The sequence below is a fragment of the Glycine soja genome, chromosome 12, assembly GCF_004193775.1.
Source record: "Glycine soja cultivar W05 chromosome 12, ASM419377v2, whole genome shotgun sequence".
Classification (NCBI taxonomy): Eukaryota; Viridiplantae; Streptophyta; class Magnoliopsida; order Fabales; family Fabaceae; genus Glycine; species Glycine soja.
Window position 1 is genome coordinate 38,176,776 of NC_041013.1, and position 16,259 is coordinate 38,193,034.

General features: G+C 33.0%; 2 protein-coding genes across 2 annotated transcripts; one reads left to right on the forward strand and one right to left on the reverse strand.

Moving 5' to 3' along the window:
* The first annotated feature begins 223 nt into the window (after nucleotides 1–223).
* LOC114379075 (xyloglucan endotransglucosylase/hydrolase protein 31-like) lies at nucleotides 224–2,667 on the forward strand. Its single transcript, XM_028337631.1, has 4 exons — nucleotides 224–649; nucleotides 986–1,086; nucleotides 1,196–1,413; nucleotides 1,841–2,667. Exons 1-4 carry the CDS (start codon nucleotides 421–423, stop codon nucleotides 2,199–2,201), a joined length of 909 nt encoding a protein of 302 aa, XP_028193432.1. The 5' UTR covers nucleotides 224–420; the 3' UTR covers nucleotides 2,202–2,667.
* Nucleotides 2,668–11,558: 8,891 nt separating this feature from the next.
* LOC114378550 (probable glucuronoxylan glucuronosyltransferase IRX7) lies at nucleotides 11,559–14,165 on the reverse strand. Its single transcript, XM_028337169.1, has 4 exons — nucleotides 13,380–14,165; nucleotides 12,933–13,294; nucleotides 12,584–12,834; nucleotides 11,559–12,352 (listed from the first exon to the last, which is right to left on the reverse strand). The coding sequence occupies exons 1-4, from the start codon at nucleotides 13,660–13,662 to the stop codon at nucleotides 11,869–11,871; spliced, it is 1,380 nt and encodes a 459-aa protein (XP_028192970.1). The 5' UTR covers nucleotides 13,663–14,165; the 3' UTR covers nucleotides 11,559–11,868.
* Between the last annotated feature and the right edge of the window lie 2,094 nt (nucleotides 14,166–16,259).

Genomic DNA, 16,259 nt, shown 5'->3' on the forward strand with positions numbered 1-16,259 from the left:
GCCATCTTTGTCACATTTTCAAAGGTCACAAAATAAATTTCACGAAAGTAACGGTTAAGGTGTCTTTCATCCTCCAAGTTCCCCTCTCCTTGCCAATTGACGAAGCATAACTAACATTTATTTACTTGAAAAAGGAAGTTCCCTCACTAGAAGAAATGAAAATATATATAAAAAAAAGCGCACACCAAAAATTGAACTATTTGCCCCTCTTGTTTATCATCACAAAGCTGATAAACTTAATTCCCTCGTGTACTCAACTCCTTATTCAACTAAGTTATCGCCGTTTTTGGCACTGTGTGGGGCCTCCAAATCCCTCTATATATTAACAATGTACTCATACTCTTCATCAGCACCAACTACCTACCCCTTTGATCTTGTGTCCCACCCTGCATCTCAGCAGAGCCACTCTGGGTCACTACAATGCCATTGTTAACTTCCTCTTTGTTTCACATGGTTCCTCTCTTCTCTCTTCTTTTACTCTCACTCATGATTCGTTATGGTACTTCTCAGGGTCCACCTTCACCTGGCTACTACCCTAGTTCCAAAACTAATCCTGTTAGCTTTGATGAGGGATTTAGAAACCTTTGGGGACCTCAGCATCAGAAACTAGACCAAGACTCGTTAACAATCTGGCTTGACTCCTACTCAGGTTTGTAAAATGTCTCACATAAACTCCTAACTTAAATAGTTAAATGCAACTACATATGCTTCTTTATCTATTGGTTTATTATAAATTGTTCTTTCACTATTACTAGTTACCATGGTTTTAAATTGGGACCCAAAAATTACGGTCTCAACATTAAGGTATTTTGACACTCCGCATTCGCACTACGACCACAATTGAGGTCACATCAATCACATTTTCCTGCCATGGAAAGGTTTTTTTTTTTTGGCTCACCGCAACTTAGACAAAAACCGCGATCATAACCGTAATTTAAAACCATGCTAGTTACTACATTTTTACTAGCACTTTTTTAATACACAGGGAGTGGATTCAAGTCACTTCACTCTTATCGGTCTGGATACTTTGGTGCTGCGATTAAGCTTCAACCTGGCTACACTGCAGGAGTCATAACATCTTTATACGTGAGGATCAATTTATAACTTTTAGCACATGTTTAAAATTGAGCGTACAGTATCTTTTTACTATGTGTTTTTCATCCTTTTTCTTCGTTATTTCATTTGGGAATTGTAGCTTTCAAACAACCAAGACTACCCAGGACACCATGATGAAATAGACATTGAGTTCCTTGGTACCACGCCAGATAAGCCATATGTCTTGCAGACAAATGTATACATCAGAGGAAGTGGAGATGGGAACATTATAGGGAGAGAGATGAGGTTTCACCTTTGGTTCGACCCAACACAAGATTTTCACAACTATGCTATTCTGTGGGAACCCAGTGAGATCATGTAATATCTTCACGCACTACCATGATCTACATAAACTGTTTCGATAAAATCTAACTTGAAACCCTTACCATAAATTTTTTGGTGAATAATTATTTTATGTATGTATAATAACTATCAACAACCATTTAGCCCAATTAGGAAATTACTATGACTTGGTTAAAATATTTCACTGAAAATATCATTTCTATACAATAATGGAATGCAGACCCCTTTAAAATATACCTATTAACCTTTAATCATGTTAGTCAAAGTGAGAGAAAAATGTGCATCTAGCTTCTTTTTCTTCACTCAATCATTCATAGCTTATTTATGGGATGAAAACGTAGTTTTCATGGGGGTAGGTTGATTATCATAAAATCTTACAATATCTAGATTTTGTATGCTGCTTACTAGTTTTAGTAGTTTAATTATCTTACAATACATGCAGATTTTTAGTGGATGATGTCCCAATAAGGAGGTATCCTAGGAAGAGTGATGCCACGTTCCCCACAAGAGAAATGTATGTGTACGGATCAATATGGGATGCATCTTCATGGGCTACAGAGGGAGGAAAATACAAAGCTGATTATAATTACCAACCCTTCTTTGGTAGATACAAAAACTTCAAAATACTAGGTTGTACCACTGAAGCCTCAACCTCATGCCAGCCACCATCTCCTTCACCATCAGGCTATGACAGCCTTAGTCCTCAGCAATTTGCTGCAATGCAATGGGTCCAAAACAACTACTTGGTCTATGACTATTGCCATGATCCTGGGAGAGACCATACACTTACTCCAGAATGCTAAGGTTTTAAGCTATATTTGGATTAAAATTGGGAAAGTATGTATTTTTATAAATTCTAATACACAATTGCAAAATACAGAATGAAAAAGGAATAATTAATTTGTAGCTTTGAAAACAAAGTTACTTTTGAACTTTCCCAATTGAAATCTATACATCCACTTAATTGGTTTGGTTCAAGTTGGTATATTTCAAAAGTTATTTTTTTTTATTTTTCACATATTACCAAAGCAGTTTGTTAAGGGGGTGGATTTTGTGATGGTTCCACTTGCTAATGCTAAGTGTAATTGCAACAACAGTGAGCGTCCAAGTTCCCCTCAAAAAAGATTGGGATGTTTTCGTTGTTTATGTAATTGTGTTGTTTGTTTGTACCCCACAAAAGATTGGGATGTTTTTGTAATTGTGAAGCACTATTACTTTAGTCCTTTTCCTGTTGAAATAAATCTAGTTGGATTTTGGATGCTTTCCTAATTCGTATTTAGGTAGCAGAAATGAGAAAAGGGACCTTTGTCCCTCCGAAACTAAGCTGTTGGAAAGAACCTTCTTATGGACTTTTGTTGCTAAATTGGACAACCAAACTAATTATTCAATCTGTGAGTCCATGAAAAATAATAACTAATGCTCTATTCTGCTGTTGTCGGTAGAGTGTCCGTGCCAAGGACAATTGTGCTTTGTTTGAACGCGGAAAAAATAACAGTTACAAAGAAATTAGAGAGAAAAGAAAATAAATATAAAAAGGTAAAATTTTAGTTGTTCGTATAAAAGAGAAAGAGTAAAGGAAAAAAAAATAGTTCTAGCTATTTATTTGATTTGATAATAAAAATTGAGAAGAAAGAAAATGATACTATAGAATAAAAATATTTTTGTTCTTATATTGAAATTATAGTTTTTTATTCATTATTTTTAAAGATAAAATAGATATTGCATAGTATTGTACACTTTTCTTTTTATAAAAAATAGAGAAAACTCTTTTCCGTGAATGAATTCTGCTAAATCTTTTTTTTTTCCTCTCTTCCCATTTTGGCACGGATTCTTTGTAGTCATTGCGGTGACTACATGAGATCTCCACCGTTAAAAGTAAAATATATAAATTAAATAATTTAAGTAAAAAAAATTGACCTTTGATTGTGACTGTATGACCCTTTCAACTGCAGGCAATCCGGTCCCCCAATTTCCCTTTGCTTAGCTAAAGGAGAGAAAAAAAAAATTCAATTTTGGTGTTTTCTCTTTTTTAGATTTCTTCCTTTCCAAACTCTTTCCTGCCAAATATAGTGTTACTTTAGGAATTTGTATGCCAACTACAATGACTAGATTGAGAATAGGGTAAATCCTTATATTATGTCCATGAATTTCTGCCCTGCCGTTTCATTGTGCTAAAAGGATAAACTAAACATGAAAAAGGCACCTAAGAGAGAAATGATAAACGATTCAATATCGATAATAATTAAACAAAGACAAACTTAATCAAGCATAAAGACAAATGCTGACCCACCCAATTTAAGAAGATACCATGAAGATAACTTAGTAATGTGTATAGACTTTTCCTTCCTAATATTAAGAAAAATCTTACTACTGTTTTAGTTTTAGCAATCAATATACACAACTTTGAAAAATAATTAAGATCACGATGATCCTCTCTATTCGGTTTATAAAATTTAATTACCAGAGTTTTTTTTAACTATTCGGAAATAAGATTCTTAATTGATACTGTAAAGCACAGCTTTTTTTTTTTTTTTTTTTGGAAGGCCAAAGAGAAATTTTATTAAGCAAAGGAAGAGGGAGGCAAAACAGCTCACACAAGACGTGAACAGCTGCAGCCACCAACAAACAACAGCAAACGAGCAAAATCAAAGTATGCTTGTGATCCTTATTCTAAAAAAGCATAATAACTATTGCTTAGGAGTAATTAAAAAAGTGTGGTTTGAGTTAATATAAATTATGCTCTTTAAACTGGAACAAGAAGACAGGACTTGACATACCAATAGAGCCAGAAAGGCATATAGATGGTTGGCAATGATGCTCGATTCAATACGCTACTGCCTGGCCCAATAAAAGTTGCCTTATCGGTCATGTGTCTTGTATATTATTATAAATCATGCATGGTTTACACCAATTATCCCTAGATAAAGGCTATCAAATCATGTGAACTATCTTAATCACACCTTAGTATCTTGCACAGTCTCTTGCTTTGAATTTATATTTGATCTTGTGAATGATCAGAAGCATTACTTTGTCGTACTAATCCTTGTCTAGTTGTGGCATTGTCAAATGTCACATGAATGAATTTAGGATTTCAATGAGAATCTAGGGTTGGAACAATGCATTAAATCGTGCAAACAACCCCCCACTTCAAACTTTCAACCATTGGTTTGATTGAAATAAATTAAGTTATTCACGAATATTTAGAAGAAATTATTAACTTGTTGGTTGAAGTAAAATTAGATTTGATATCTTTAAAGTAAGATTTTAACTTTCAATCTTGTGATAAAAAAATAATATAATTAAAAAGAAAAATCATATTAAAAATACTCAATCATATTTTCAATACAAATAAGTTATCAGCAAAGTTGTGGATATTTCAAATTAATATAATAATGAAAACTATAATTAATTATCTGATTGTAATTAGTTTCACATAATTTTCTATTTATATTTTGATTTTGGTTGTATAATTAATTAATGTGAAGGTATATATAATGTTATAATTACAAGAAATGTACCAATAACTTTTTATTTTGTAATCTTGCAAATTATTATTTATTCTGTTTGTTTTAAGTGTCAGATTTTTTAAATAAATTTATTTCATTTTATTTTTCGTTCACATAGTTTAATATTACATTAATTAATTGTTTATCAATTATGCTCTTGTTTATCTTTTAATCTTTACTCCCTCCATTTCAGATTATAATGCGTTTTAGAGGGGGAAAAACTAACCTAAAATATATATTATTTTACAAAACCAATACATCATTAATTATTTTTTCCAAAACTATTTTTAGTCAATATTTAGTGGAAGTAGTTTATAGGAAGAGTAAAAGAGTTATTAATTAACGAGACAAATAATATATTAGAAAACTACTTAATACTTTCTTTGAAATTCAATAAATTAATTATATTCCTAAATACTTGTATCAAAGTCTTAAATGTTATAAAATCTAAAATGGGTGGAATAATTAATTTACACACATTTATTGTGGGATGGAAAGAAAAAGGACAAAATAGGAAATTCCAAACCTATTTTATTAGAATAAAAAAATTATTATATTTCCTAATTTCTAAAAATAACCTTGTAAAAAGAAATAAACGAAGGGAGTAGAAACTAACCCTTCAACGCTATCAACTATCAATGCAATGACTAGCGTTATTGCTCAAATAATGTTTCTTGACTTATAAATTTAAATGACATTATTGTTAAAATATTAAAATTAAATAATTATTAGCTAGATGTTTTTAAAGAAAAGGATTTGAATCATAATTATAGTTTTATAAAACTTATATAATTCGTTTGTACTTTTAAGAAAAGTAACTGATAAATATAATATAATTTTAAATAATTTAGTTAACATCATATTTTTTTATCATTTTCAAAATTTATGAATAAGTAAATTAAAAGTTAATTTTAGAAAATTATATGTAACTTTAATGAAGTAGTAATTTTTTTATTTAAACATAATCCGTATTATATTTCATTGACTTATTATTTAGTGCACATCCAACATTATTAAACATGATAAAAGTTGATTATGCTCTTTTTTAAAGGAAAAATTAATTGTGTTATTATCTTATCATGTTGGTATATGTTTTATCATCATGTCATATTTTATCTTAATTTAACTATCAAACGACTCTAAGATATCATAACGAATACGAGTGTGATTGATAAAGAAAACCATGACATGAAAAATAGTTCCGATTAATCGTATATGGCTCTTACCTTTCTTCTTCCACTTTTAAGGTCATATACTACCCTTTTTTCAATCATAATCTTGTCTAGCAAGTCGGCAAGTTCAGTTTCACTAAATAAGCAACAATCTTCATGCCTCCCCATTCTTGTCGGCTTATTATTCCTTAAAGAAACTTATGGGTTTATATATTAAGAGTTTAATTTTGATAAAGTGAGAGTGTAAAAAATTTTAAGCTAAGATATAAACATTTCTCTATTATTTAATAATTTCCTGCAATAACTAAATCAATTCTAAATAGAAATATTTTAAAACTAATTCTTCAATTTTAAGTTTGCGTATGTCCTTAATATTTTTATCTAAAATATGATAAGGGTGTTGGACGGTAAAAATACGAAGGTCGAAATTAATTGAGGGGAAGATAAAATAAAGTAATATATATATAAAGAATATTTACCATTTTTACAAAAATCAACAATGCTTAAAAATAATTTTTCGAAATTTGTACAGAAAAAAAAAATAAGAATATTAGATTTTTAAAATTTATATTCCCAGAAATAGAATTTTAATCCATAAAACAAAGCAAATGAACTCAGAGGATAGTTCTCCAAAGAAACAAAATCTGAACAAATCTCTGACCGATGCAATCAAATGGGAAGAACTAACAGTTAGCATGTAACACTCATAATCCAAACCAATTCACACGAAGAGAATGACTGCGGAGGAAGATCTTCCTTGGGCCAAGAAGCCCAAGACTTCGGCCTGCCTATCCCACCTCTAATCCAAACCAATTCACACGAGGAGCCATTTGAACAATGTCCCGACAGTTGCTTGGGGCACCCAGTATTTTTGCTGGGGCACCAGCAACATGGGTGAAAGGGCAAAAATGCCCTTCACCCTTTAATATAAAAGCGGCACAATGACTCGTCCGTACAAGTCACTGTGCATTTCCAAAATCATCTTCTTCCTTGAAAGAACGCTTCTTCTTCTTCCTCCGAGAGAAGCTTCTTCTTCCGAGATTTCTTCTTCATCGCTTCATTTCCGCACTACCTCCTCTTCTCCTATGGCCTCTCCACTATCGGTTGCAGCATCTTCTTCTTTGTCGGTGTTGCAACTTCTTCCTCGTTGTTGCTGCCTCTAATTCTCCTGTCGAGGTTAGTGAATCTTCTTCCTCCTGTGGTGCTTGTTGCTCCTTGTCGTTAGATATTGTGTATTGTGTATTGTTTTGTGTTTTAGTTTGTATTGGTGCTGCTTGTTTTGTGTATTGTTGTGTGTATCTTCCTACCTGCTATGCTTCCTCCTTGCCATGGTTGTCTACTCCGTGATTTTTTTGTGAAAAGGCCATACAAAAGGGACGGATTGTTGATCCGTATACACCATACGGATTAACAATTCAAATGGTTCATACGGATTGACAATCCGTATGGCTTCTTTAAAAAAAATATTTTTTTTGTTAGTGAAAAAGCCACATGGATTGCCAATCCGTATGGCTTTTTTTTAAAAAAAAAATTCCTTCATACGGATTAGCAATCCGTATGAGCCATACCGATTGTTGATCCGTATGGTTCATACGGATTACCAATCGGTATGAATTATACGGATCAGCAATCTGTATGATTCATACGGATTACCAATCTGTATGAGTTTATTTTTTAAAAAATATTTTTTTGTTAGTGAAAAAGTCATACAGATTATCAATTCGTATGACTTTTTTTTAAAAAAAATTCCTTCATACAGATTGTTAATCCGTATGAGTCATACGGATTGCTGATCCGTATGAGCCATACGAATTGTTGATCTGTATGGTTCATACGGATTACCAATCCGTATGAACTATATGAATTACCAATCCTTATGAACTATATGGATCAGCAATTCGTATGGTTCATACGAATTGTCAATCTGTATAAGTTTATTTTTTAAAAAATGATTTTTATTATAAAAAATAGGAAAAATGAACAATATTTATATTGAGTTTAGTTTATTTATTATTTAGTTTATCTAGAAAATGTTAATAGGATTAGATTATAATTTAGATTAGATTTTTAAAACAAACATACAAAAATATTAGTAGATTAGATTAGATTTTTACAATTGAGAAAGAAAAATTAGATTAGAAACACGAAAATGTTAGTATAACAAAAATATTAAAATATTATTTTGTCAAATATATTTCAGAATGTCACGCTCTCGTCCGTCGTCATTATGTTGGACTAGCCTCAATGAGGAACTAGAGCAACTTCTTGTGAATGTGCCTAGTAAGAATTAACATATAGTTACTTGAATGTTAATTCTGTTAATTGCTTGAAGCTTAAATGCCTATTAATTGCTTGATTATGTCAGAATTAACAATTGAAGAGCATGGAGAATGGAGGGAAATGACAAACATGATGCAGAATGTCGCAGCTCCACGAGAGGATTTTTTTCAAACCGTTCACGCCAGGGACCAGGTCATGTTCATTTTGATTTAATTAACATTTGATTTTTCTGTTTATTTCGTGTAACTAACCAACCTTATTTTGTGATATGACATGTAGATTTTCGATGAAGTTAGTAAGGTATATGCTGTCAAGTGGAAGGATGTACTTGACGATGCATGACATTTGGTTGACAAAGACGGAAATTATCATAACGTTGTGTACAACAAAGATTTGGACCAACCAGTCGTTATAGCAGGGTGGACAACACTACGAGATTTTTACCAGCTGACCGGAGATCATCTAGTATCCTTAACTCATTATGGTAATAGGGCATTTTTTTTCTTACCATATTCAAGACTAGTTGCCTGCCCAGATCATTCTCAAGATGACACTCTTTATACCATCAAGTGCCAGATTTTGTCACCTTCAAGGTTTATCTCACTCAACAGAAAGTAACCTGTAGCAATCTGGTAAGCAACTTTCTAATTTACTTGTCAGTATTTTTTTTATTTTTCAAGTTTTAAATTTCATAACATAAATTGCTGACATAACATTTCTTTATTTGTCAAGACGTTCCAAGTAACATGTATTATTTTCTTAAAGACAAAGGTTAGACTCATTTGAACTTGGAGGACGTTGCAGAAAGTCGGCTCATGTTCAATCATTGGAGGAAGACACTTAAAATTGGAGTCGGATGGAAACATTTCTGCGAGACCTTGTCGTTGACCGTTGACTTGGAAATAATTTTTGAATTCATTGATCCCAATGTTAACTGTGTGCTTTATTGGTCGTGTTTATGAACAATTTAGGATTTTGAACATTTTAATTACTTTGAACATTTTAATTATTGTGAACATTTTAATTACTTCTGAATAATTTATTTATATAATAGTTGTTTTATAATAATTATTATATCATGTGTTGATTCTAAATTTGTTGCAACAATGTTCTTATATATAATAGTTGTTTTGTCATGTATAATATTATTCCATTGTTTTTGAAAAAAATTGGTCATGTTTTGAAAAAAATTATTTTTTATTAACGACTAAATGAAATTTTTTTATCATTGTTAAATTTAACCAATAACTGAATTAAAATTAATCATTAAAATATATTTTTAATTCTTTTGTTTTATCATTGTAATTTTTTTTTAAAAAAATTGTAATCGGTATCACAAAAAAATGGTCGGTATTAAGAAAATTTTTTTGACATACATACGAATTGGCAATCCGCATGGATCATACGGATGCTCATATGGATTGTTGATTCGTATGAACCATACGGATTCCAATCCGTATGCACATCAATTTTTTTTTTTTGCACTTCGACGATGGAAATCGACCAAAATTCATCATATACTACTCACAAATGCACATACACCACTAGAGACCAAATATGCTTCCAAATCGTCCTTAACGGTAGCAACTTACACTAAGTCAAGGAAATTTCGCGAAAAAAATGACACTGGTATTTTCAGCATTTTTGTAAATTGTTGGGTGTCACAGCAAAAATGCTGAGTGCCCCAAACAATTCCCCAATGTCCCCCACCACTATATTGCAAATTTCATGGGCTTTTATCAGCCACAAACCATGTAATTAATAGGAAAAGTATTTGAAGACACCCAATCCAATGTGTTGTCATATATCTAGTGAGAGAAAAATAAAAAAAGGGAGAAAACACAAATATTAGAAATGAGATTTTTTGACACCTAATAATAGTTGACACCTTGAGAAAAAAAATATAAATATAAATATAATAGGTGATATGATTTGATAAAAAAAAATAAAAATATCAATTAAGTGTTAGAAATTGATGGATGACAAAAAATTAAGTCCCTAGATATTATAAGTATTAGTACTATGATGTAATATGAAGCGGGAGAGAGAGAGAGAGAGAAAAATGATGAATATTAATTAAGTGCTTAAAAAGGGTAAATGTTTGAGTGTCATTACTCAAGTAATAAATATAAAATTAATTAGAATTGCCTCAAAGACTTGTCCAAATTGCAATATCCTGCAAAATAATAGTTTACCCTCTCTAAGTATAATACGTGAAATATATTATTCATGTCTTGAACGCTCCATCAAGACTTTAGTTCAGCAACACCTTGAAAGAAATCGTGCCTGTAGAAACAGTGAAAAGTGGAACATTTTCATGTTTCGATACATGTAGCTTCTGCAAACACGATAATGATGGCTTATCTCTCACTCTGATCCAACAACGACACATGATCGCTTCCGCTATGAAGTAGAAACTATATGCAAAATTATTAATATCATCCTTTTAATATTATAAATATTTATTTATGTAATATTCTTTTGGGGACATGATATTTATTTATGTAATACTTTAATCCAATGATATTTTATTAGTTAAAATATAAAAATCTTTATACTGACTACAAATAAAAATTAAATTCCTTAAAATATAATTATAAAGTTGTACCTCAATTCTACAATTTATTTGTATAAAAAGTTAAAACTAACATGTTTTCCTACACATTATCCGCTCATATTGAAATGTAAATAAATAACGATTTCCTATACATTTAATTAAACTGATCAAAAAGCCTATAATGCAAACAATCGATTGTAGGATTCTCTCCCTCTACATTTGATTTTGACACCCATAGCCAGGCCATAGCATACCATATTCGTGACCACTGACACCTTCACTACTTCCCAAATTTAACATTAAAAACACTGTAAAGTTCTGACACACCCCCACTGCATCCAAACTAATCAATCATTTCGCTATCCAAATTCCAAACCTTTCACATTTCACCATCTTTCTGCCAACTCATATTCATCATCGTATATTTAATTTTATTAACTCAAGATAACAAAATCAAATTACTTTTAAAATATTTTTTTATTAAAATTTTCTATCATGAGTAAAAGAATTATTAAAAAAACAAAAATTAAATTAAATAAAGGTATTCTAAAATTAAATAAAATAAAATAAATTAAATTTACTTACGTTTAAATTTAATAACAAAATTGCTTTTTTTACTTATATATATTTGATACTTAGTTATCAGTAACTACAAACTCTATAATTTATTTACATAAAAAATGACTTAGCAAAAGAATAATAAAATGAAAACTCATCTGTCAACAAAACGAACCAATGCTTGTCATCTCATGAAAAACACTGGAAGGAAATCCTGCAAAAAAATCTACTCTGTTCTAAAATTCCTTTCACTGTACTAAAATTCCTTTACGCGAACGAGCCAAAGAAAAACGCAGCTGTCACCAACCATTGCATGCAACAGAGAGCGACAAATCCACGTTGTAAACACTGTTTCATTCGCTGTCAAACTTCATAGTTCAAATCCAATTGTAACGCATTACGTGTCACTCTTCAATTGGCCAGCAACCGAAGACCTTCGCTGCGACCTACCTAGCTTCTCACTCAAACTAACCAGAACTTGCCACGTGGCGTCCCCTTCTTGCACCTTGTTGTTGTTGAAAAGAAGGGCCCGCCTTGTCCGTGGGTCCCACAGGTTCCTCTGAATGACACTCAGGTTCGTCGCCGCCACTCGCTCCAGAATCTTCCCCAACTTCCCCACGTCCCTCTCCGCCACGCTCAACGATATCTCCGACCACCGCACGGCGGAGGAAAACGGCAACTGTATCCCATCCGCAATCACAACCGGCACACAACCCAACGCAACCGACTCCACCAACCTCGGACTCCACGGAGCCCACCCTAACGGACACAAACAAAACACCGACCGTGCAATTTCCAACTGGTAACCGGCAAACCTATGTCTCTGCAGGTAAAACCTCCGGTCACCGTTGAACTTCCGCCATATCTCCGTCCTCACTCGCCTTCACAAGAAAAGAAAAAAAAAGGCCAATGAATTAGTTAATAGATTATTGATTAGAAGCATTATGATTAACTAGACGAAAGGGTGGCACTTACTCCCTCTATCTGTATTTTTTAAAATAGAAAGTAAAAAAGAAAAAGTAGTGCAACATTAAATTTTGAAGGTTCAGAAAAAAAAAAAAACAGAATAATTTAAGAATAAAAAATGTGTAAAAACAATTATTGGTAATTACTTGCTGTAAAACCGTCGGCTGACATTTTTAGGATGGACTTCCATTTTCCCTCGGAAAAAAGCAAAAATGTCTCGCCGTCCGGTCACCGGAAACTTTTCCAGCGTACTCCTTACACTTTCCGGCGAAACGTAAGGCGGTATCACCACATTCTCAACCTCTTGACACGGATGCTGGTGAATGACGCCGAATGTCTGCAACACTATCGAGTTCTTCAAGATTATCGGTATTCCATCAGCCATAGCCACGTCCTCCTTCATAAAAAAATAATCATACGTTCGAAATACTAAGCTTTATAAACACTCGAGTAACACTATCTTTTAAACGACGTGGGACTTAGATTTTTTTTTACCAGGGTGTGAAAGCACGCGCCGAAGTCGTGCGAAGCGACGAAGACGTGGTCGGATCCTCTGCTGCGGTTCCAGAATGGGTATTCGGTGGAGACGAGGTTGACGGCGGAGGATATAAGAGTTCGCGCGTGGCCAATCGCCGGGAAGTCGTTGACGGCGCTGAAGTTGCAAGACACGTAAACTGGGACGAAGAAGAAATCAGCTTCGTATGGGTCAAACGTGCGAACCTCGCTCGTTAACAGTGCCCTGTGAATAGCAACTTCCGAAGCGAATAAATGACTGCTACACCTCTCGTTCGCAAGCCAATCGGTGTTGTACTTTGGAGGAAGCTCGTACACGAACACCTTCATATTCTTCAGCACCCCTACAATGATGAACTAAGTCTAATTAAAAGTAAAAAAATAATTTTTTTTGAACTTAAAATGCTGACCAGTTTTTCTGTGTGTTACCTAGAGTGTTCGTAGTAGATTCGACAAGGGTAGGAGAGACAACGTTGGATTCGGAGTTTGAGACATGGGATGTGTCTGCAGAGGTTGGTGTGTTGTTGGGGTTGCTAGTGATGAGATAGGAAGTGAAGAAATAGAGGGAGAAAGAAAACCAGAGAACCCATTTGTAATATGTGTGAAAGCAGTTGTTGTTTTTGTCTTGCTGAGGCTTGTTCCCTTGTTTGTGCAGGAGCTTCATTCTAACATAGAAAACTCTGCTTTGGGGGGGTTTCTTCTGCTCTGACATTTTCTCTTAAAATTGAAAAAAGATTACAGAGAGAAACCAACCAACCTACCCTGACTTTGAAGGAGTGGTTGAGAGAGGTCTTTCCGATTCTGGTTTGTGAAGAAGTAGAAATGAAGAAATGAAGACACAAACAGTGATATGATATGAGAACTTGGAGAAGAGAAGAGGAGGAAGGTAGAGGTTTGTTGGCATTTCGTTTTTGCACCAAAAATAAACAAGTGGGATTTAATCAATTCGTTGAAAGGAAAATAAAATAAAATCGTTGCAGCGTTGGTTAAGGTTATGGGGTTTTGAATTCCGAAATCCGATTCTTGCCTAATTATTGAACGATGATTAAACTAATAATATGAAAAAAAAATAATTGAAAGAAAGTTTGAGAGAAGAGAGATTCTTTAGTTTTGGTTTCAGAGGTCACATGGCGAGATCAGCATGTAGCTCGGCGAAGGCATCGGTTTCTATGCTGCTTTTGGTCCTCTCAGTATTTGTCGTCTGAAATCATTGGTCCAAGTCCAATGTGCTTTTGGGTTTTGCTTAATGTGTTTTTATTATTATTTTGGATCACCATTAGTACATAATGATTAATTTTTGTCTAAAAATATAAATGATGATATTTAATTAAGTTTTTCTTTTAATTACATTTTTTATTACTCGAATATGATATCTTATTCAAAAAAGATTAAATTTGGTATCACGGTTACTGTAGGCTTTATTATTATTGATCATATTAAATTATTAATTATATAGCAATAAGATAAGATCTGTCATCATGGTTATAATGAGCATAATATGATATCACGCTCTCACGACGGGATCAAAGTACAGCTAATGAGGCCAAGTGAACTAAGGGGTTGAAAATGCAAAACCGTAGATCGCATTGCATGCAGTGCAAATGTGCAATTACACGGGCAGAAAAAAAAGTACGACAGGAAGGTCTTTTTGATGTTTTATGAATAAATAAAAGTTGGATAAGATGCTTAAATAATGATTACTACTAGTAGTTCGCATCACATCTAAGATTAGCAACAATTAATGGCATGAACCTGGACAATGGACATGCATAAAAGGAACAATGGAAAAACATAATTAAATAAGTCAACTTACCTTTTTAATGGCTTTACTTTATCATTTTGGAAACTTGACTGGAATTGGACCAATATTGTCACTAAATTACTTCCATCAGTGTTTGTGCATGGCCATTATTCCTCAAAGTGAACAAAGATATTTTTTGTTAAGTTAAAAGTCACACAATGAAGGAACGATAAGGACTGTTATAAGAGGAGTTTGAGCTGGAAAAGGTTCCAGCAATTGTTTATGCATTGACCCTACAACACTGCGGTTCAAGCTCTCTGACCACATGAAGAAGAAAGGAGTCACACACATACACTCATAGGGAGCGGTGCCATGCTAAAAGATAGAATCATCCAAATTATTATTAGTGGAAAAAGGTCAATGAAAATAGCCTTTGGATACAGGAACATGTGAGAGGCCAGAGTGAACAACAAAGCTGAATTGGAATATCGATTGAAATTCTATTCAAATATTGGTGTTTTGAGTCATAGCTATTGGTGTTTTTCTTTAAAAAAATTGAAATTCTATTCAGATTTTTTATTTTAATTTATATAGAACAAAACTATTCATACCCGAGTAGCAAAAATTAAACAACCATGCATACACCCCTAAGTATAGCTCATCCGCAAATTATGGTTGCAATTCCAAACATAAGAAACTTGAAATTCAAAGGCAGCGTCTCAAATATGAGGGATTTGAAGTCTGTATTCTCATATGTGTATCATGCATCTTCCATTTTTATTTGAAAATATCAAATTACTCTTTTTCAACCTAACACCTTCCTATTTGTTTAGCTACTCCACTAACAACACCTTCTCTCGCTATGGCAACTTCTTCTCCCAACTCTTCATCTTCTTCATGGTAGTGTTGTGACCTCCTCCTCATGAGTCACGACACCACAGAACGTCCTCCTCCCTCCTCCTTCCTTTGCATGTTGCCATTGAAGTTAAGAATGTGATTCAAAATATGGTGTTTTGTCTTATGGAATTACAATTCAGAATGATATATTTTCAATTGTTATTCCAAAGACAAGATTTCGGAAGCTATATAGTAGCCTTATGAAATGTTCATTCTAAAACATAGATTGAGTTTTGGAATATGCTTTTTGAAATATATAATTTTTTTTCAACCATTATTTTTTATTGTTATGGAACAGACATCTTTGGAAACTATTTTTTACTGTTATGCAACACCTATTCTGGAACAGGTATCCCATAGACTATTTTTTACTACACACCTATTTCAAAAGGTGGAAGTTATTTTTTACTATTATGAAAAACCTATTCTGGAAATGTATAATATGAAAAGGAACAGTTTGAGATTTTTAAAAATTTGAGAGGTGCAGGATTCAATATGGGAGCTGCAGAAATCAAATCCCCAAATATCAATGTCTCACCTCTTACGGCCCACAATTGCAGAATTTTGGAGAAATTTTAAACCCAACTTTTTGCAGGGATGCTGATGTCCAATTCCATACTTCAAAACAAAGGCCCAAACAGAATGGCCCGTCAAATAACAAAACCCGGGAA

Bases quoted from the DNA above. Each gene is read 5' to 3' on its own strand.
- LOC114379075 (XM_028337631.1), top strand. From the start codon at position 421: ATGCCATTGTTAACTTCCTCTTTGTTTCACATGGTTCCTCTCTTCTCT. The intron at 650-985 runs GTTTGTAAAATG...TTTAATACACAG, and splicing joins CTGGCTTGACTCCTACTCAG to GGAGTGGATTCAAGTCACTT. The intron at 1,414-1,840 runs GTAATATCTTCA...CAATACATGCAG, and splicing joins TGGGAACCCAGTGAGATCAT to ATTTTTAGTGGATGATGTCC.
- LOC114378550 (XM_028337169.1), bottom strand. From the start codon at position 13,662: ATGTCAGAGCAGAAGAAACCCCCCCAAAGCAGAGTTTTCTATGTTAGA. The intron at 13,295-13,379 runs GTAACACACAGA...TCATCATTGTAG, and splicing joins ATCTACTACGAACACTCTAG to GGGTGCTGAAGAATATGAAG. The intron at 12,353-12,583 runs GTAATTACCAAT...TTTCTTGTGAAG, and splicing joins AGCCGACGGTTTTACAGCAA to GCGAGTGAGGACGGAGATAT.